At 42.8% G+C, this 22,273-nt stretch overlaps 1 protein-coding gene across 3 annotated transcripts; it reads left to right on the top strand.

Annotated features, from left to right (window-relative positions):
• Positions 1–1,881: 1,881 nt before the first annotated feature.
• LOC121505495 (protein mono-ADP-ribosyltransferase PARP12-like) lies at positions 1,882–21,095 on the top strand. Of its 3 annotated transcripts, none has more exons than XM_041780883.1 (12): positions 1,882–2,220; positions 4,022–4,157; positions 7,501–8,257; positions 8,769–8,822; positions 10,638–10,764; positions 13,043–13,205; positions 16,143–16,263; positions 16,363–16,459; positions 16,547–16,625; positions 16,910–17,040; positions 17,658–17,809; positions 19,074–21,095. In XM_041780883.1, the coding sequence occupies exons 1-12, from the start codon at positions 1,949–1,951 to the stop codon at positions 19,634–19,636; spliced, it is 2,652 nt and encodes an 883-aa protein (XP_041636817.1). In that variant the 5' UTR covers positions 1,882–1,948; the 3' UTR covers positions 19,637–21,095. The 3 variants fall into 3 exon arrangements, with proteins under 3 accessions (XP_041636817.1, XP_041636816.1, XP_041636818.1); XM_041780882.1 differs by having other exon boundaries at positions 13,040–13,205; XM_041780884.1 differs by having other exon boundaries at positions 13,040–13,205; positions 19,078–19,271.
• Positions 21,096–22,273: the final 1,178 nt, after the last annotated feature.

The raw sequence follows: 22,273 nt of genomic DNA, 5'->3' as shown, positions 1-22,273 counted from the left end.
TGATAAACCCAGACAACAGGCGCTGATAAACACAGAGAATGGCCCCTGACAGACCCAGAGAATGGACCCTGATAACCCAGGGAATGGCCCCTGATAAACTCGGGTTATGGCCCCTTATAAACCCAGAGAATGGGCCCCTGATATACCCAGAGAATGGCCCCCTGATAATCCAGAAAATTGCCTCTGATAAACCCCAGAGAATGGCCCCTGATGAACCCAGACAATGGGCCCCTGAAAAAACCCAAAGAATGGACCCTGAAAAACCCAGAAAATGGGCCCCCGATGAGCCCGGACGGTTGCACTGATAAACCCAGAGAATGGCCCCTGATATAACCAGAAAATAGACCCCTGATAAACCCAGAGAAAGGACCCCTATAAAACCCAGAGAACGGACCTTGATAAACCCAGGGAATGGGCCCCTGACAAAACCTAGAGAATGGCCCCTGAAAAACCCAGAGAATGGCCCCCGATGAGCCCGGACGGTTGCACTGATAAACCCAGAGAATGGCCCCTGAAAGACCCAGGGAACGGCCCCTGATAAACCAAGAGAAAGGGCCCCTGGTAAATTACAAGAAAGGTCCCTGATAAACCCAGGGAATGGCCCCTGATTAACCCAGAGAATGGGCCCCTAATAGACCCAGGGAATGGACCCTGATAACCCAGAGAATGGCCCCTGATTAACCCGGCATATGGCCCCTGAAAAACCAAGAGAATGGGCCCCTGATAAACTCAGAGAATGGCCCTTGTAAACTCAGAGAATTGGCCCCTGATGAACCCAGACAGTGGCCCCTGATAGACCCAGGGAATGGACCCTGATGAACCCAAAAAATGGACCCCTGATAAACCCAGAGAAAGGACCTCGAAAAAACCCGGAGAATGGCCCCTGATAAACCCAGAGAATGGCCCCCTGATAAACCCAGAGAAGGGGCCCCTGACAAACCAAGAAAATGGACCTCTGACAAACCCCAAGGATGGGCCCCTGATAACCCAGACAACAGGCGCTGATAAACCCAGAGAATGGTCCCTGATAAACCCAAAGAATGGCCCCTGACAGACCCAGGGAATGGTCCCTGATAAACCCAAAGAATGGCCCCTGACAGACCCAGAGAATGGACCCTGATAAACCCAGAAAATGGGCCCCTGATTATCCCAGAGAATGGCCCCCTGATAATCCAGAAAATTGCCTCCAATAAACCCAGGGAATGGCCCCTGATATAACCAGAAAATAGACCCCTGATAAACCCAGAGAAAGGACCCCTATAAAACCCAGAGAACGGACCTTGATAAACCCAGGGAATGGGCCCCTGACAAAACCTAGAGAATGGCCCCTGAAAAACCCAGAGAATGGCCCCTAATAGACCCGGGGAATGGACCCTGATAACCCAGGGAATGGCCCCTGATAAACCCAGAGAATGGCCCCTAATAGACCCGGGGAATGGACCCTGATAACCCAGGGAATGGCCCCTGATAAACCCAGAGAACGGCCCCCTGATAATCCAGAAAATTGCCTCTGATAAACCCAGGTTATGGACCCTGATTCATCAAAGGACACTGCAAACATGGAGACGGTGAGTGATCAATAATCCTTTGATCAGTAATTATAGATAATGCTGTGAAATTACACCTTACAGATGATCTTTGGTGTTGTTGGTGTAATTTCTGTTTCAAGAAATGAGCCAAACCAATGGAGAAAAACTGTAAAGATCTAAATCAGAGGTCCCTCCCTTACTTCACTCCTGTGGCTTTAAGAAGTCAAATAATACAAGGACGCCCTCATGTGGAGCACAGCAGGATAACAGGCTGTTCCTCCTAAATAGTTAGGTTTCGTTTTCCTGAGGCCCACATCAGAAGTGAAACTGTTATGAAACTGGTCTGTCCCAGTGCCCTAAACCGTCAGCTGCGGTCTGAGACGGAGGTGGAGAGAGGCCTGAACCGGCTGGGCTCTGAAATGATGGAAACTGAAGTGTTAAAGACCATCCTGGCCTGCCAAGGAGCAGCAAACAGCGATTACCTATTGTCTAATCTCGGCTACGACCAGTCCAGTCAGATCATCGCTAACCGAGAGAAGTTCGTTTTTTGTTGTCCTTATGGTCAGCCGAAGGTGGTAGCTCGGACTAACCTCAGACTCTGCAGGGCCAAAGTCTGTGCTGGATCCTGTAAAGGGCTGCACCTGTGTAAAACCTTTCTGTTCAGCGGATCCTGTCGCTTCAGCCAGTCTGGGTAAGATATTTGCTTCTTTACTGGGTCTACAGGTAAGCCGGACCTGAAGTCTGCCTGAGGGCTAGGGTCTCTGGGTGTTCGGCTAAAGGTGAGTCAGCTGGGATTTAAAGGAGTGGATGTTTGAGCCTTTATAGAAACACAGTTCATGACCTGCTGTTTAATTTTACTTGTCATTCTCGCTAAAACAGATTATATGTATTTCTACTAGCTAATTAAACCCCTGTGCTCCTGATCCAGTGGCTGTGGCTTTGATTCCAGACTCACTCCTCTGAGGAATGGTCTGGAATCTTTAAAAAACACTTTTCATTCCCCATGTCTGTGAGGTGTTTACAGATCAACACCAGCAACTGGTGACGCTCCTACAGCTAATGATTTTAATGTTTTATACTCAATGATCCTGATGCTAAGAAAAGAGAGAGAGAGAGAGAGAGAGGCGTTTCTTGCCTTTTCAGGGCCCTGTGCAAGATGCAGTTTGGGGGCCCCTGGTGACCCATGGAGAGATTCCTGATCCATTAGATAATCCACGAACATGCCGAAATATATAACATTTAATAAGCAAAACAGACTGCAGCCATGATAACCTCTCATATTAAATTATTTATGCTGTTAACCTATATTTTTTTCTCTTTGCAGAGCTGTCATATATAGCTATAGCATAGTTTACATTACATTTACTTCAGCGTGTGATATTATTCTTTGAATAACAAAATACTACATCCAAAATTTAACTCAGCTATAGGAATGGAGGCAGGATTATTCAAACTAGCAAACTGTATTGTCACAATAAATATTCTTATAAAAGTGGCGAAGAGGGAGATTGCAACTAACTCAGCCGAGTTAGCAATAATCCACTGGCACAGAAGTCCAAAATAATCAACAATAGGCCTGATATCTATCAGCCATTTATAAATAACCAGTGTTGTTTATTGTAGGCCTGTAAAATATACTCTAAACTTAATTAATTCATCTTCAGTAATCTTAAAGTAATGTTAACCGGCTAAAATCTGAGACATCTGCACAACACCCTCAGCTTATCATGGAGGTTTATTTCATTCTGACATTTATTTTTAAGCATGTAAGGGTTAAAGACAGGCGATTTTAATTCTCCTCAGATGAGAATGAACATTCAGCTTTGGGGCCCCTAGTAGCATTTTTGATGTTTCTGCAATGGTTAATACACCAAATGATATTTTTAATGCTGAAATAGAATTATTATTGTTATCCATGAATTTTCAAATTTACTGATTTACAAAAAAACTGAAAAATATTACAGCACGTTATTATTTCTTGAAGAATATGTCAAATTATAGTTATTTACTTGCATTCCTGAACAGAAAAATGAGTTTTAGTGGTTGAATGTTATGCTTGATTCATTTCTGACTTCTCAGAGAAGCCCAGTGAGCCGGCTCAAATTTGGGTGAATTCAGTTTGAAATTCCTCATTCCTGTTCAAAATGGTAAAACGTGGAGAGCTGACTGAAAATGAAAGAGTCCGCATTAAAGCACTTCATGATGCTGGATGGTCTCTGAGACAAATATGACAGGTGGTCTAATAAATCACTGTATCTATATACAGAAATACTACAGCTCTGTTGTCACTTCTCTAGGCTAATGAGGCGGCCTGGCCTCTGGGAATATGGCGGAGGCATTGACGTATTGTAGCGCTGCTCAAACATAGTCAATGAGGTGTCCACATTGATTATGCCTGTGGCTTTAAATGACATTTGGCATCATGCTTCCTGTGATGTGGTGTTGTTGGTTTTCTTGTCTTTATGCTGAGACTGTCTGTTCTGTGTTGGTAGGAGAGGATGCATCTTCTCCCATGAGCTGAACTCTTTTCATAATCAGACGGTTCTGACGGACCACAATCTGGAGAGTCTGAGCAGGACGGAGTTATGTACACTGTTGATGCAGAGCGACAACACACTACTACCAGCTGTGAGTTTGGAAACAGTTCTTCCAGAGTAGTCATTTCAAATCCAAGCATGGTGATGAACAGCCCTGATTCAATAAAGTTGGGACACTGTGTAAACTGTAAATAAAAACTGTGACTGTCAGAGATCATAAACCCATTTTTGTTTCACAATGGAACATAAACATGTCAGATGTTGAAACTGAGACATTTTACCATTTTTTGAAAAATATAAGCTTATTTTGAATTTGATTGCAGAAACTCATCTAAATAAAGGAGGGACAGGGGAACAAAAGGCTGGAAAAGTAAGTGGTACTAATGGAAAAAAGCTGTAGAAGCATTTTGACACAAATTATGGGCAGGTCAGTAACATGACTGGCTATAAAAGGAGCATTTTAGAGAGGCAGAGTCTCTCAGATGTAAAGATGGGCAGAGGTTCACAAATCTGTGAAAAACTGAGTCTAAAAATTGTGGAACAATTTCAGAAAAATTTTCCTCAATGTAAAATAGTGATGACATTGAATCTCTAATAATCTCCAGTCCAGAATATCATGGAGAGAAGAAGTCATATGTGAACAAGATCCAGAAACACCGCCGTCTCCTCTGGACCAAAGCTCATTTAACATGGAAAACTGTTCTGTGGTCAGAGGAAAACTGTTCTGTGGTCAGAGGAAAACTGTTCTGTGGTCAGAGGAAAACTGTTCTTTGGTCAGAGGAAAACTGTTGTGTGGTCAGAGGAAAACTGTTCTGTGGTCAGAGGAAAACTGTTCTTTGGTCAGAGGAAAACTGTTCTTTGGTCAGAGGAAAACTGTTGTGTGGTCAGAGGAAAACTGTTGTGTGGTCAGAGGAGAACTGTTCTGTGGTCAGTGGAAAACTGTTCTGTGGTCAGAGGAAAACTGTTCTTTGGTCAGAGGAAAACTGTTCTGTGGTCAGAGGAAAACTGTTCTTTGGTCAGAGGAAAACTGTTGTGTGGTCAGAGGAAAACTGTTCTGTGGTCGGAGGAGAACTGTTCTGTGGTCAGAGGAGAACTGTTGTGTGGTCAGAGGAGAACTGTTCTGTGGTCAGTGGAAAACTGTTCTTTGGTCAGAGGAAAACTGTTCTGTGGTCAGAGGAAAACTGTTCTTTGGTCAGAGGAAAACTGTTGTGTGGTCAGAGGAGAACTGTTCTGTGGTCGGAGGAGAACTGTTCTGTGGTCAGAGGAGAACTGTTCTGTGGTCAGAGGAGAACTGTTCTGTGGTCAGAGGAGAACTGTTCTGTGGTCAGTGGAAAACTGTTCTGTGGTCAGAGGAAAACTGTTCTTTTGTCAGAGGAAAACTGCTGTGTGGTCAGAGGAAAACTGTTCTGTGGTCAGAGGAAAACTGTTCTTTGGTCAGAGGAAAACTGTTGTGTGGTCAGAGGAAAACTGTTCTGTGGTCAGAGGAAAACTGTTCTTTGGTCAGAGGAAAACTGTTGTGTGGTCAGAGGAAAACTGTTCTGTGGTCAGAGGAAAACTGTTCTTTGGTCAGAGGAAAACTGTTGTGTGGTCAGAGGAAAACTGTTCTGTGGTCGGAGGAGAACTGTTCTGTGGTCAGAGGAGAACTGTTGTGTGGTCAGAGGAGAACTGTTCTTTGGTCAGAGGAAAACTGTTCTTTGGTCAGAGGAGAACTGTTCTTTGGTCAGAGGAAAACTGTTCTTTGGTCAGAGGAAAACTGTTGTGTGGTCAGTGGAAAACTGTTCTGTGGTCGGAGGAGAACTGTTCTGTGGTCAGAGGAGAACTGTTCTGTGGTCAGTGGAAAACTGTTCTGTGGTCAGAGGAGAACTGTTCTGTGGTCAGAGGAGAACTGTTCTGTGGTCAGAGGAGAACTGTTCTGTGGTCAGAGGAGTACTGTTCTGTGGTCAGAGGAGAACTGTTCTGTGGTCAGTGGAAAACTGTTCTGTGGTCAGAGGAAAACTGTTCTTTTGTCAGAGGAAAACTGCTGTGTGGTCAGAGGAAAACTGTTCTGTGGTCAGAGGAAAACTGTTCTTTGGTCAGAGGAAAACTGTTGTGTGGTCAGAGGAAAACTGTTCTGTGGTCAGAGGAAAACTGTTCTTTGGTCAGAGGAAAACTGTTGTGTGGTCAGAGGAAAACTGTTCTGTGGTCAGAGGAAAACTGTTCTTTGGTCAGAGGAAAACTGTTGTGTGGTCAGAGGAAAACTGTTCTGTGGTCGGAGGAGAACTGTTCTGTGGTCAGAGGAGAACTGTTGTGTGGTCAGAGGAGAACTGTTCTGTGGTCAGTGGAAAACTGTTCTGTGGTCAGAGGAAAACTGTTCTTTGGTCAGAGGAGAACTGTTCTTTGGTCAGAGGAAAACTGTTCTTTGGTCAGAGGAAAACTGTTGTGTGGTCAGTGGAAAACTGTTCTGTGGTCGGAGGAGAACTGTTCTGTGGTCAGAGGAGAACTGTTCTGTGGTCAGTGGAAAACTGTTCTGTGGTCAGAGGAGAACTGTTCTGTGGTCAGAGGAGAACTGTTCTGTGGTCAGAGGAGAACTGTTCTGTGGTCAGAGGAGAACTGTTCTGTGGTCAGAGGAGAACTGTTGTGTGGTCAGAGGAGAACTGTTCTGTGGTCAGTGGAAAACTGTTCTGTGGTCAGAGGAAAACTGTTCTTTGGTCAGAGGAAAACTGTTCTTTGGTCAGAGGAAAACTGTTCTTTGGTCAGAGGAAAACTGTTGTGTGGTCAGTGGAAAACTGTTCTGTGGTCGGAGGAGAACTGTTCTGTGGTCAGAGGAGAACTGTTCTGTGGTCAGTGGAAAACTGTTCTGTGGTCAGAGGAGAACTGTTCTGTGGTCAGAGGAGAACTGTTCTGTGGTCAGAGGAGAACTGTTCTGTGGTCAGAGGAGAACTGTTCTGTGGTCAGAGGAGAACTGTTCTGTGGTCAGTGGAAAACTGTTCTGTGGTCAGAGGAAAACTGTTCTGTGGTCAGTGGAAAACTGTTCTGTGGTCAGAGGAGAACTGTTCTGTGGTCAGAGGAGAACTGTTCTGTGGTCAGAGGAGAACTGTTCTGTGGTCAGTGGAAAACTGTTCTGTGGTCAGAGGAGAACTGTTCTGTGGTCAGAGGAGAACTGTTCTGTGGTCAGAGGAAAACTGTTCTGTGGTCAGAGGAAGTGTGTATGGGTTTATGAGCTCTGACAGTAATTGACTTCTGGTGACCCAAGTTTTTTTGGAACTGGGGTTTAACATGAAGGGCTACAGAGATCCTTTTACTGATGGTCAGAGACTTAAACAGTTGAGTTTTTTTTTCTCAGAGTTAGACAGTTGAATCTGATTTTATTACCTTAAAGATGTCTTTTTCCTGATTTTCATCTATCTGTGTGTGTGTGTGTGTCTGTCTGTCTCTCTGTCTGTCTGTCTGAACAGGTCTGCTTTGATTACAACAATGGGCCTGGAGAATATGGAAAATGCAAGGATGGTGATGGCTGTAAGAGGCTGCACATCTGTGAGAGGTTCCTGCACCGAGACTGTAACTGCTACAGGACCCACGATTTCACCGCTCCGCAGCCACGGAAAGCCCTCCAGGATAGAGGAGTTCCAGAGAGCCTCTTTGACTGTCTGCCGTCTGTTTATGCAAACAAAGAGGCTTTATGGCACGCTGGCTTTAGGGGAGATGGGAACAGCAAGGGCAACATCCAAAAAGGGCCACCTAACTCAGCAGGTGATGACTTCTCCGCAGCCACATATGACAGTGATGCCAGCAGCATTGACGGTCAGAATGCATCACAAAGGGAATGGATCAGAGGCAGAGGGAGAGGAGGTTTCCGTGGAAAAAGAGGCAACAGAGGCAACAGAGGCAACAGAGGAACCAGGGGGGCCAGGAGGAGCCAGGGGAACGGTCCACTGGAGGAAAGATCCTCCAGTACTGAGAGCCTTGCTGACATCGATAACTTAGATCTGTACACTGATGGTGGTCTAACTCCAGACCACTTCCAACAGCAAACAGAAACTCTACATAAAACTTCATCTGCTGTCAGAGGAAGAGGTAGCAACCGTGGCAACTGGAGCAACCGACAAGAGCTGAAACAAACCCGTTCAACAAGCGACATCTTTGGTGCAGCCAGCGCCAATGCAGACGGAGATGGAGGACAAAACAGGAGACCAAAACCAAGACCTCTCATGGGTATGAGTCTGGTTAATGAGGATTTCTTTTAAACTGGTTTAGACAGACCTGTACTATTACTGACTGTTTTATCACAACTATACTGTTACTGACTGATTTATCACAACTATACTGTAACTGACTGTTTTATCACAACTAGACTGTTACTGACTGTTTTATCACAACTAGACTGTTACTGACTGTTTTATCACAACTAGACTGTTACTGACTGTTTTATCACAACTAGACTGTTACTGACTGATTTATCACAACTATACTGTAACTGACTGTTTTATCACAACTAGACTGTTACTGACTGTTTTATCACAGCTAGACTGTTACTGACTGTTTTATCACAACTAGACTGTTACTGACTGTTTTATCACAACTAGACTGTTACTGACTGTTTTATCACAACTAGACTGTTACTGACTGTTTCATCACAACTATACTGTTACTGACTGTTTTATCACAACTATACTGTTACTGTCTTTTTTAAACTATATTGTCACTGACTGTTTTTCTCCTGTAGACAAAACAGAGATCTGTATGTACTTCATCAAAGGACACTGCAAACACGGAGACGGTGAGTAATCAATAATCCTTTAATAAGTAATTATAGATAATGTAGTGAAATTACACCTAGAGATCAATGATGGATTATAGATAATGTAGTTATATTACACCTAGAGATCAATGATTATAGATAATGTAGTTATATTACACCTAGAGATCAATGATTATAGATAATGTAGTTATATTACACCTAGAGATCAATGATGGATTATAGATAATGTAGTTATATTACACCTAGAGATCAATGATTATAGATAATGTAGTTATATTACACCTAGAGATCAATGATTATAGATAATGTAGTTATATTACACCTAGAGATCAATGATGGATTATAGATAATGTAGTTATATTACACCTAGAGATCAATGATTATAGATAATGTAGTTATATTACACCTAGAGATCAATGATTATAGATAATGTAGTTATATTACACCTAGAGATCAATGATGGATTATAGATAATGTAGTTATATTACACCTAGAGATCAATGATTATAGCTAATGTAGTAATATTACACCTAGAGATCAATGATTATAGATAATGTAGTTATATTACACCTAGAGATCAATGATTATAGATAATGTAGTTATATTTCACCTAGAGATCAATGATGGATTATAGATAATGTAGTTATATTACACCTAGAGATCAATGATTATAGATAATGTAGTTATATTACACCTAGAGAACAGTGATGGATTATAATGTAGTGAAATTACACCTAGAGATCAATGATGGATTATAGATAATATAGTTATACTACACCTAGAGATCAATGATTATAGATAATGTAGTTATATTTCACCTAGAGATCAATGATGGATTATAGATAATGTAGTGAAATTACAACTTGAGATCAATGATGGATTATAGATAATGTAGTGAAATTACAACTTGAGATCAATGATGGATTATGGATAATGTAGTGAAATTACAACTTGAGATCAATGATGGATTATAGATAATGTAGTTATATTACACGTAGAGATCAATGATTATAGATAATGTAGTTATATTTCACCTAGAGATCAATGACTATAGATAGTGTAGTTATATTTCACTTAGAGATCAATGATGGATTATAGATAATGTAGTTATATTACACCTAGAGATCAATGATTATAGATAATGTAGTTATATTACACCTAGAGATCAATGATGGATTATAGATAATGTAGTTATATTACACCTAGAGATCAATGATTATAGATAATGTAGTTATATTACACCTAGAGATCAATGATGGATTATAGATAATGTAGTTATATTACACCTAGAGATCAATGATTATAGATAATGTAGTTATATTACACCTAGAGATCAATGATGGATTATAGATAATGTAGTTATATTACACCTAGAGATCAATGATTATAGATAATGTAGTTATATTACACCTAGAGATCAATGATGGATTATAGATAATGTAGTTATATTACACCTAGAGATCAATGATTATAGATAATGTAGTTATATTACACCTAGAGATCAATGATGGATTATAGATAATGTAGTTATATTACACCTAGAGATCAATGATGGATTATAGATAATGTAGTTATATTACACCTAGAGATCAATGATTATAGATGATGTAGTTATATTACACCTAGAGATCAATGATGGATTATAGATAATGTAGTTATATTACACCTAGAGATCAATGATTATAGACAATGTAGTTATATTACACCTAGAGATCAATGATGGATTATAGATAATGTAGTTATATTACACCTAGAGATCAATGATGGATTATAGATAATGTAGTGAAATTACACCTTACAGATGATCTTTGGTGTTGTTGGTGTCGTTCTCAGACCGCTGTTATAAAGTCCATGAAAAGTTGCCCTACAGGTGGGAGGTGAACAGGGATGGTGAGTGGACTGTCCTGGCTGACAATGAGACCATTGAGAGGGACTACTGTGACCCTGAGAACACATACAGGTACTCTTAACTGACTGTCACGTACAGCTCTGTACATCTGCGAGGACCTCACTTTCAAAATTCAAGTCCAAGTTTACGTCCAAGGTTTTTTGGCACAGGACTGAATGTTGGCTTAAAACACAGACATTATCCTGCCAGTGGTTCAACAATCTCAATGGACTTAGCAGGGTGATTATGCCTAACCTACCAGTCCTTAGACTCGGTGGGTTAGAACAAGGGTTAGGGGTTAGAATGAAGGTTAGAGGTTAGAAGGGGGGTTAGGGGTTTGGGCGAGGGTTAGAGATTAGAATGAGGGTCAGGGGTTAGAATGAGGTTTAGGGGTTTGGGTGAGCGTCAGGGGTTTGGGTGAGGGTGAGGCGTTGGGACAAAGGTTAGAGGTTAGAATGAAGGTTAGAGGTTAGAAGTGGGGTTAGGGGTTTGGGCGAGGGTTAAAGGTTAGAATGAGGGTCAGGGGTTTGGGTGAGGGTTAGGCGTTGGGATGAGGGTTTGAGGTTAGAATGAAGGTTGGAGGTTAGAAGTGGGGTTAGGGGTTGGGTCGAGGGTTAAAGGTTAGAATGAGGGTCAGGGGTTTGGGTGAGGGATAGGCGTTGGGATGAGGGTTTAAGGTTAGAATGAGGATTAGGGGTTAGAATGAGGGTCAGGGGTTTGGGTGAGGTTTAGGCGTTGGGATGAGGGTTAGGGGTTAGAATGAGGGTCAGGGGTTTGGGTGAGGGTTAGGCGTTGGGATGAGGGTTTGAGGTTAGAATGAAGGTTGGAGGTTAGAAGTGGGGTTAGGGGTTGGGTCGAGGGTTAAAGGTTAGAATGAGGATTAGGGGTAAGAATGAGGGTTAGGGGTTAGAATGAGGGTCAGGGGTTCGAATGAGGGTCAGGGGTTTGGGTGAGGGTGAGGCGTTGGGATGAGGGTTAGGGGTTAGAATGAGGATTAGGGGTTAGAATGAGGGTCAGGGGTTTGGGTGAGGGTTAGGCGTTGGGATGAGGGTTAGGGGTTAGAATGAGGGTTAGGGGTTAGAATGAGGGTCAGGGGTTTGGGTGAGGGTTAGGGGTTTGGATGAGGGTTAAGGGTTAGAATGAGGGTTAGGGGTTAGAATGAGGGTCAGGGGTTTGGGTGAGGTTTAGGCGTTGGGATGAGGGTTAGGGGTTAGAATGAGGGTTAGGGGTTAGAATGAGGGTCAGGGGTTTGGGTGAGGGTTAGGCGTTGGGATGAGGGTTAGGGGTTAGAATGAGGGTTAGGGGTTAGAATGAGGGTCAGGGGTTTGGGTGAGGGTTAGGCGTTGGGATGAGGGTTAGGGGTTAGAATGAGGGTTAGGGGTTAGAATGAGGCTCAGGGGTTTGGGTGAGAGTTAGGCGTTGGGATGAGGGTTAGGGGTTAGAATGAGCGTCAGGGGTTTGGGTGAGGGTTAGGCGTTGGGATGAGGGTTAGGGGTTAGAATGAGGGTTAGGGGTTAGAATGAGGATTAGGGGTTAGAATGAGGCTCAGGGGTTTGGGTGAGAGTTAGGCGTTGGGATGAGGGTTAGGGGTTAGAATGAGGGTCAGGGGTTTGGGTGAGGGTTAGGCGTTGGGATGAGGGTTAGGGGTTAGAATGAGGGTTAGGGGTTAGAATGAGGGTCAGGGGTTTGGGTGAGGGTTAGGCGTTGGGATGAGGGTTAGGGGTTAGAATGAGGATTAGGGGTTAGAATGAGGGTCAGGGGTTTGGGTGAGAGTTAGGCGTTAGAATGAGGGTTAGGGGTTAGAATGAGGGTCAGGGGTTTGGGTGAGAGTTAGGCGTTGGGACGAGGGTTAGAGGGTAGAATGAGGATTAGGGATTAGAATGAGGGTCAGGGGTTTTGGATGAGAGTTAGGCATTGGGACGAGGGTTAGGGGTTAGAATGAGGATTAGGGGTTAGAATGAGGGTCAGGGGTTTGGGTGAGAGTTAGGCGTTGAGACGAGGGTTAGAGGTTAGAATGAGGGGTACAGACATATCAGCTTGGCTCCTGGCACACTGATATAGAATATAGACATGCTAAAACGTTGGGACAAGGGTAAGGCGTTAGGACGGGGGTTTGGACGAGGGTTAGGGGTTAGGACGGGGGTTTGGACGAGGGTTAGGGGTTAGGACAGGGGTTAGGGGACATCCCCCGGGGATACGGACAGAACCACTTGGCTCCTGGCACAAATAGAAATTATAGTCATGCTAAATATTCTTTGTTGGAACAGAAAAAATAACGATCTTGTTTGCTTTTGAAAGAATATCAGTAAAACTGAATGACTAAAGTTTTTCATGTTCCTGTCACTAGTAGCAGCAGCCCCCCTGTACACTTCGACACCATGACCCAAGGACAGAATAAAGTGCGCCGACTCTCCACCATTAACTCTCTGCTGCAGCCGGACTTCATCCTCACCACTGAGTGGCTCTGGTACTGGGAGGATGAGTTTGGAAAGTGGACCCTGTATGCTTCAGCTGTGAGTAACTACAGTCAGGAACATTTGAATGTGTTTCAGTGGGACTGAGATTCTGGTACTGGAACTCTTTATGCTCTTGTTATCTACGAAAGCAGACTGAGATTCTGGTCCTGGAACTCTTTATGCTCTTGTTATCTACGAAAGCAGACTGAGATTCTGGTACTGGAACTCTTTATGCTCTTGTTATCTACGAAAGCAGACTGAGATTCTGGTCCTGGAACTCTTTATGCTCTTGTTATCTACGAAAGCAGACTGAGATTCTGGTCCTGGATCTCTTTATGCTCTTGTTATCTATTTTAGCAGGGCTGGGATTCTGGTCCTGGAACTCTTTATGCTCTTGTTATCTATTTTAGCAGGGCTGGGATTCTGGTCCTGGAACTCTTTATCCTCTCGTTATCTGCCAAAGCAGACTGAGATTCTGGTCCTGGAACTCTTTATGCTCTTGTTATCTATTTTAGCAGGGCTGGGATTCTGGTCCTGGAACTCTTTATGCTCTCGTTGTCTGCCAAAGCAGGCTGAGATTCTGGTCCTGGAACTCTTTATGCTCTTGTTATCTATAATAGCAGGGCTGAGATTCTGGTCCTGGAACTCTTTATGCTCTCGTTGTCTGCCAAAGCAGGCTGGGATTCTGGTCCTGGAACTCTCTATGATCTAGTTATCTTCAAAAGCAGGCTGAGATTCTGGTCCTGGAACTCGTTATGCTCTTGTTATCTATTATAGCAGGGCTGGGATTCTGGTCCTGGAACTCTTTATCCTCTCGTTATCTGCCAAAGCAGACTGAGATTCTGGTCCTGGAACTCTTTATGCGCTTGTTATCTATTATAGCAGGGCTGGGATTCTGGTCCTGGAACTCTTTATGCTCTCGTTGTCTGCCAAAGCAGGCTGAGATTCTGGTCCTGGAACTCTTTATGCTCTCGTTATCTGCCAAAGCAGGCTGAGATTCTGGTCCTGGATCTCCTTATGCTCTCGTTATCTGCCAAAGCAGGCTGAGATTCTGGTCCTGGAACTCTTTATGCTCTTGTTATCTATTATAGCAGGGCTGAGATTCTGGTCCTGGAACTCTTTATGCTCTCGTTATCTACCAAAGCAGGCTGAGATTCTGGTCCTGGAACTCTTTATCCTCTTGTTATCTGCCAAAGCAGGCTGAGATTCTGGTCCTGGAACTCTTTATCCTCTTGTTATCTGCCAAAGCAGACTGAGATTCTGGTCCTGGAACTCTTTATCCTCTTGTTATCTGCCAAAGCAGGCTGAGATTCTGGTCCTGGAACTCTTTATCCTCTTGTTATCTGCCAAAGCAGGCTGAGATTCTGGTCCTGGAACTCTTTATGCTCTCGTTATCTGCCAAAGCAGGCTGAGATTCTGGTCCTGGAACTCTTTATCCTCTTGTTATCTGCCAAAGCAGGCTGAGATTCTGGTCCTGGAACTCTTTATCCTCTTGTTATCTGCCAAAGCAGGCTGAGATTCTGGTCCTGGAACTCTTTATCCTCTTGTTATCTGCCAAAGCAGACTGAGATTCTGGTCCTGGAACTCTTTATGCTCTCATTATCTATTATAGCAGGGCTTGGATTCTGGTCCTGGAACTCTTTATGCTATCGTTATCTACCAAAGCAGGCTGAGATTCTGGTCCTGGAACTCTTTATCCTCTTGTTATCTGCCAAAGCAGACTGAGATTCTGGTCCTGGAACTCTTTATGCTCTCGTTATCTGTTTTAGCAGGGCTTGGATTCTGGTCCTGGATCTCCTTATGCTCTCGTTATCTGCCAAAGCAGGCTGAGATTCTGGTCCTGGAACTCTTTATCCTCTTGTTATCTGCCAAAGCAGACTGAGATTCTGGTCCTGGAACTCTTTATGCTCTCGTTATCTACCAAAGCAGGCTGAGATTCTGGTCCTGGAACTCTTTATCCTCTTGTTATCTGCCAAAGCAGACTGAGATTCTGGTCCTGGAACTCTTTATCCTCTTGTTATCTGCCAAAGCAGACTGAGATTCTGGTCCTGGAACTCTTTATCCTCTTGTTATCTGCCAAAGCAGGCTGAGATTCTGGTCCTGGAACTCTTTATGCTCTCATTATCTATTATAGCAGGGCTTGGATTCTGGTCCTGGAACTCTTTATGCTCTCGTTATCTACCAAAGCAGGCTGAGATTCTGGTCCTGGAACTCTTTATCCTCTTGTTATCTGCCAAAGCAGACTGAGATTCTGGTCCTGGAACTCTTTATGCTCTCATTATCTATTATAGCAGGGCTGGGATTCTGGTCCTGGAACTCTTTATGCTCTCGTTATCTACCAAAGCAGGCTGAGATTCTGGTCCTGGAACTCTTTATCCTCTTGTTATCTGCCAAAGCAGACTGAGATTCTGGTCCTGGAACTCTTTATGCTCTCGTTATCTACCAAAGCAGGCTGAGATTCTGGTCCTGGAACTCTTTATCCTCTTGTTATCTGCCAAAGCAGGCTGAGATTCTTGTCCTGGAACTCTTTATGCTCTCTTTATCTACTAAAGCAAGCAGAGGTAAGGAGAGCATAAAGAGTTCCAGGACCAGAATCTCAGCTTTGCTATAATAGATAACGAGAGCATAAAGAGTTCTCCAAGTTTAAGACGCACCCGTGCTCTTCAAGGGTAAAGAGCTGGTCCACTGTCCCACAGCCACAAGCAGGAATTCTGGTCCAAAACTCTGTATCCTCTTGTTATCTGCCAAAGCAGGCTGAGATTCTGGTCCTGGAACTCTTTATCCTTTATCTACTAAAATCCACTGAAGATTCTGGTCCTGGAACTCTTATGCTCTAAGTTTGTTAGAAAGCTTGTTTCTGAATGTAAAGTGCTTTGTAAATAAAATTTATTCATATTATTATTATAAAAGTCCCAGGTGTACCTATATAAAACCCAGAGCAGCTGGCTCCTGATTGGCTAACAGGTTTTCATGCTAAAATGTTTTGTGTCACAGAGCGGCGGCCACAGAGCAGCAGACATGGATAGCTCTAAGCTGGAGCAGAAGTTTCTAGAAAACGACAGAGCTGTAGTGGAGTTCTCTGCTGGTTCACATTCATACTCGCTCAGTTTCCCAGGTAAACAGAGATGATTGTTACTCACAGACAGTTATCATCATCCATCTGTTTTCACATCTGAACATGTGACCTGCATTCTAACCACTCTAACACCTGTAGACATGATACAAACAAACAAGCACTACGGCACCAAGAGGCTGGTGAAAAGACGACCACGGTTCGTCTCTGCCGCTGATGTCCTCGCTAAGAAAGTGAGGTAAGACCTTTCCATGCTGTTATAACATTTCATTTGGGTGAGTAGATTAAAAATACTTACTCATGTTTTCTATGTTTCCAATCTCAGAAAGCCTAGTGGTCTCACAATTTCTACTGCTGTACCAGACCACTGGGACAAGAGCCAGATCCCACAAACCGGATACAAGGTACTGTGAACCATCAGGGATGAGCCCAGAAGACTAGAGAGGTGCTTCATCCTCCAGTTTCCTTAGGGACAGTCCTCAGAAAAACAGATTCATTGGCTGACTTGTCGTATTCAATACCAAGGGCCTCGAGAGTGTTATGTGTGTGAGCGTGGGTGTGGGTGCCTGCATGCCTGTGCACGGGCGGGTGTGTGTGAGAGAGAGAGTGTGTAAAATCTGCAAGCATGCACTGATCATTTCAGTCATTCAAATAATTAATTTTATATCTTTTATCTGTGTCATTGCAGGCAGTCTCCCTCCTGAGAACCTCAGATGAATTTAAGGAGATCGAAGCTCTCTTTTGTCAAACTATGAGAGGCTTTGACATCATTAAGATGGAGAGGATTCAGAACAAAGCATTATGGGAAGTCTTTCAGTGGTAAGTTTCTGACTTTCATTGTTTGATGAGAAAGGAAGCACATCTTTAAAACATGTAGATAAGCATTTATATTTTTTAGTTTTTAATGTTCTTTAGTAGACCTTTGGTTACTACAGCAGGTAGATTAGTGTAGTTAACAGGTTAGTTAATACACCGTTAATGTTATTTAGTAGACCTTTGGTTACTACAGCAGGTAGATTAGTGTAGTTAACAGGTTAGTTAATACACCGTTAATGTTATTTAGTAGACCTTTGGTTACTACAGCAGGTAGATTAGTGTAGTTAACAGGTTAGTTAATACACCGTTAATGTTATTTAGTAGACCTTTGGTTACTACAGCAGGTAGATTAGTGTAGTTAACAGGTTAGTTAATACCTTTAATGTTATTTAGTAGACCTTTGGTTACTACAGCAGGTAGATTAGTGTAGTTAACAGGTTAGTTAATACACCGTTAATGTTATTTAGTAGACCTTTGGTTACTACAGCAGGTAGATTAGTGTAGTTAACAGGTTAGTTAATACACCGTTAATGTTCTTTAGTAGACCTTTGGTTACTACAGCAGGTAGATTAGTGTATTTCATACTCATTTTTATTTTTATTTATATTACCTTAATAAAGGCAGAAACAACAGATGATGAACAACAACAAAGGGCGTAACGTAACGGAGAAAAAGCTTTTCCATGGCACAGACTCTAAGTTCACCGATGTCATCAGCTGCACCAACTTTGACTGGAGAATCTGTGGAACTCATGGCACCGTTTACGGCCAAGGTGAGAGCAAATAAGTCCCATAGAGGATCAGGACACTCTTTAATATCAATCCCTACATTCACACCAGTTTAAAGGGGCAGTTCACACCGAGTATGTGCATGTTTCTGTGCTGGGTGAGATAGCAGTGCTAATGTAGCTGCTAGCACCCAAAAGATGATCCTCCATGAAGTTTGATTTTAGCAGGATAAAAGATGCGTACATTAGAGTTTCAAACAGCCGTGAGTAAAAATGGTTCATTGGTTCAATGGTTCAAGTTCATTTTATTCATATCAACCTGAAGTCACGTTAGAACAAGTTTCAAACACAGGGCAGCGAGGATTCAGCAGGTACTGAGGATTGCTAGATGAAATAACATTGTGATGGAGCCAATTTACCTTTGAACTTGACTTTCTAAAAGTTCTGATTTAATCTATGATTTCTGACTTTAGTCTAAAAAATCTGATTTATTCTGTGATTTCTGACATAAGTCTAAATGTTCTGATTTAATCTGTGATTTCTGACATTATTCTAAATGTTCTGATTTAATCTGTGATTTCTGACATAAGTCTAAATGTTCTGATTTAATCTGTGATTTCTGACATAAGTCTAAATGTTCTGATTTAATCTGTGATTTCTGACATAAGTCTAAATGTTCTGATTTAATCTGTGATTTCTGACATTATTCTAAATGTTCTGATTTAATCTGTGATTTCTGACATAAGTCTAAATGTTCTGATTTAATCTGTGATTTCTGACATAAGTCTAAATGTTCTGATTTAATCTGTGATTTCTGACATAAGTCTAAATGTTCTGATTTAATCTGTGATTTCTGACATAAGTCTAAATGTTCTGATTTAATCTGTGATTTCTGACATTATTCTAAATGTTCTGATTTAATCTGTGATTTCTGACATAAGTCTAAATGTTCTGATTTAATCTGTGATTTCTGACATTATTCTAAATGTTCTGATTTAATCTGTGATTTCTGACATTATTCTAAATGTTCTGATTTAATCTGTGATTTCTGACATAAGTCTAAATGTTCTGATTTAATCTGTGATTTCTGACATAAGTCTAAATGTTCTGATTTAATCTGTGATTTCTGACATTATTCTAAATGTTCTGATTTAATCTGTGATTTCTGACATAAGTCTAAATGTTCTGATTTATTCTGTGAATTCTGACTTTAGTCTAAATGTCTGATTTAAACTTGGATTTCTGACTTTAGACTAAAAGTTCTGATTTGATCTTTGATTTCTGACTTCTCTTTCTCTTTCCCGCCCAGGTAGTTACTTTGCCCGAGATGCCAAGTACTCCCATGACTACACTGGAGACTCTGTTGTGAGATCCATGTTCGTGGCTCGGGTTCTGGTGGGAGACTATACCAAAGGTTCCCCTGACTACCGCAGACCTCCTTCGAAGGACGGCGGGGACATAAACTTCTACGACAGCTGTGTGAATGACGTCATGACCCCGTCCATCTTTGTTGTGTTTGAGAAGCACCAGATCTACCCAGAGTACCTGCTGCAGTACAAGACCCAGCACCCACTGGTCTCATTGTATGGAGGGGCATCAGCACCGGCTCCCAAACCAGCTACTGCCCCCAAAACCGTAACTGTTATGGCACCTGCTGCAACACCAGTGCCTGCACCAAAACCAGTGCCTGCACCAAAACCAGCAGCTGTACCAAGAGCAGCTTTTGCCCAACCCACACTGTCTTATGAACCTAGAATTGACACTTACCAGTTCAGTACCAGGAGAGATGGGAACCCATTCTCAAACTCCTCCCCTGCTTCTTCCCCGACTGTGAAGGCCAAGAAACAGTCTGACTCCTGCGTCATTGCTTAGCCATAGAGTGATGTCGTGTGTTTTTGAAGTTCATCTGACATGCTCTGGTTTGTTGCAGCCAGTAGATGAAGTATAGTGACACTGCATTATAAAAAAGTAAAACATTTCTCCTTCTCCTGTTTTGCCGTTGTGGTCCCTGCAGCTGTGTAGGACCTTTCTCACCCCTCTGCTTTCAGCTTTAGCAACAGCTTGAAGCTGATTGGTGGATGCATGCAGGGCTGAAAGTCCAGAAGGATGTGAGGCAGCTGTCATACACATTCAGACCGGTTTATTTCCTGTCCTTTGTTTGGGGTTTCCCAGGCACTTGCACTTGCTGTAAAGTGTTGTGTAAAGGGTTAAACTTGACAATGGGCCGAAAGGGAATTTTCAACTTCTGGACACAATGATTTGGAGAGGGGGCATCTCTCATTATTTTGAGTTTCTAAAAATCGTGTTTACCAGGCTTAATCAACAAAGAGATGTGTGTTTCTCTGCCTCCATGCAGGAGGCGGTATAGTTTCAGGGTTGTCTCACTGAACGTCCGTATGCTTGTCCACACCATTTCTGGCTCTCACTACATCTTACGAATGCTTTGGCAGATTTTCCTGAAACATAACGAGTTTTCATTCAAACTCGAGGATGATCCGGCTAGATTTGGAAGTCAAAGGTCAAGGGAAATGAGCCTCATGTTCATCCCTTTCTCCTTCAACCACAGAGGCAACCCTGGCCCTTCTTCTTGACCCACCATTGAACCTTCACAGTACAGACATGTGACCACCAGGAGTGATGAGAACTCTGTAGCTCTGTCATCTTCTCAAAAGTCCAAACGGAGAATTGAAGTGTTTGATAGATATTACCCAATACTTGAAGGTGCTGCAGATCTGCTCAGGAAATACACTAGATAACAATGCTTTTAAATATGGGGTTAGGGCCTGACCCTTCTCTGGCTGGGCTAAAGAAAGAATCAGACGTTATGAGCTGCTCTAGTGCCTCTCAACAGAAAGTAGAGCTTTAAATGGACAGCTTCAATAACAAAAGTGTATTCATGTTTCTAAATCATACAGTGTTAGCACTGTTTAATGTTGATCCATGTTGACCTAGCTCTGATTGAATGATTGTGATGTTCTGATGCTGTTCATGACCTCTGATTTCTTCCATTAAAATAAAAATGAATTTTATGTTGAATACAAACAGAAACAGGGATTTTGTTGAGGCATCTCACATGTAGTGACAAGAAGATCACCTGGTCAGTGATTTTAGTATAAAGACACCTTGTAGCACCCTATAATGTAATAATTTCCTGATAATGTAATAACGTCTGATGATGTAATGAAAATTTGCACTTAACTCAATCAAAAATGTAATAAAACCCAATAATGTAATAACTTCACCAATAATGTAATAACATATCTGACTGATATTGTAATAACATTTTTACTGATAATGTAATACCTTTTTTTTCAAACCTGATAATGTAATAGTTGACAGATAATGTAATAAATATGTTCATTACAAAACAACTTTCAGTAACACTTTATTTGAAGAGGGTATACATAAGCATAGTCTGCTCTTTAGTTCAGCTTGTTTCTCAGCAGTATCATGCTGTGGGGATGCTTCTCAGCAGCCAGCCCTGGAAGGCTTGTAAAGGTAGAGGGTAAAATATAGAAAAATCCTGGAGGACAATCTTATTCTGTTTGCAAGAGATCTACAGGCTGGGAGAGAGATTTATTTTCCAGTCCGACAATGAGCCGAAGCATCCAGAGAAATGGTTTAAAGACGATAACGCTCTGGAGTGGCTGAGTCAAAGCCCAGACCTCAGTCCAACAGAGGATTGGTGTCTGGACTTGAAAATGACTATTCAGACCTGATCCCTGATCAAGCTCACAGAGCTTGAGCAGTTTATCAAAGAAGAATGGAGTAAAATTCAAGGATCCAGATGTTTGATCCTGACTGAGACCCATCCACACAGACTCAGAGAGACTGAGACCTATCCACACAGACTCAGAGAGACTGAGACCCATCCACACAGACTCAGAGCTGACTGAGACCTATCCACACAGACTCAGAGAGACTGAGACCTATCCACACAGACTCAGAGCTGACTGAGACCTATCCACACAGACTCAGAGAGACTGAGACCTATCCACACAGACTCAGAGAGACTGAGACCCATCCACACAGACTCAGAGCTGACTGAGACCTATCCACACAGACTCAGAGAGACTGAGACCTATCCACACAGACTCAGAGAGACTGAGACCTATCCACACAGACTCAGAGAGACCGAGACCCATCCACACAGACTCAGAGAGACTGAGACCTGTCCACACAGACTCAGAGAGACTGAGACCCATCCACACAGACTCAGAGAGACTGAGACCTATCCACACAGACTCAGAGAGACCGAGACCTGTCCACACAGACTCAGAGCTGACCGAGACCTATCCACACAGACTCAGAGAGACCGAGACCTGTCCACACAGACTCAGAGCTGACTGAGACCTATCCACACAGACTCAGAGAGACCGAGACCTGTCCACACGGGCTCAGAGAGACCGAGACCTGTCCACACAGACTCAGAGAGACCGAGACCTGTCCACACAGACTCAGAGAGACCGAGACCTATCCACACAGACTCAGAGAGACCGAGACCTATCC

This window comes from Cheilinus undulatus, linkage group 23, assembly GCF_018320785.1.
Source record: "Cheilinus undulatus linkage group 23, ASM1832078v1, whole genome shotgun sequence".
Classification (NCBI taxonomy): Eukaryota; Metazoa; Chordata; class Actinopteri; order Labriformes; family Labridae; genus Cheilinus; species Cheilinus undulatus.
This window is presented reverse-complemented; position numbering and strand designations above follow the sequence as displayed.

Excerpts from the sequence above, each read along its gene's own strand:
- LOC121505495 (XM_041780882.1), top strand. The coding sequence starts at position 1,949 with ATGATGGAAACTGAAGTGTTAAAGACCATCCTGGCCTGCCAAGGAGCA. Across the intron at positions 16,460-16,546 it reads GTCCTCGCTAAGAAAGTGAG|AAAGCCTAGTGGTCTCACAA; the intron begins GTAAGACCTTTC and ends TTCCAATCTCAG. Across the intron at positions 17,810-19,073 it reads TGGCACCGTTTACGGCCAAG|GTAGTTACTTTGCCCGAGAT; the intron begins GTGAGAGCAAAT and ends TTTCCCGCCCAG.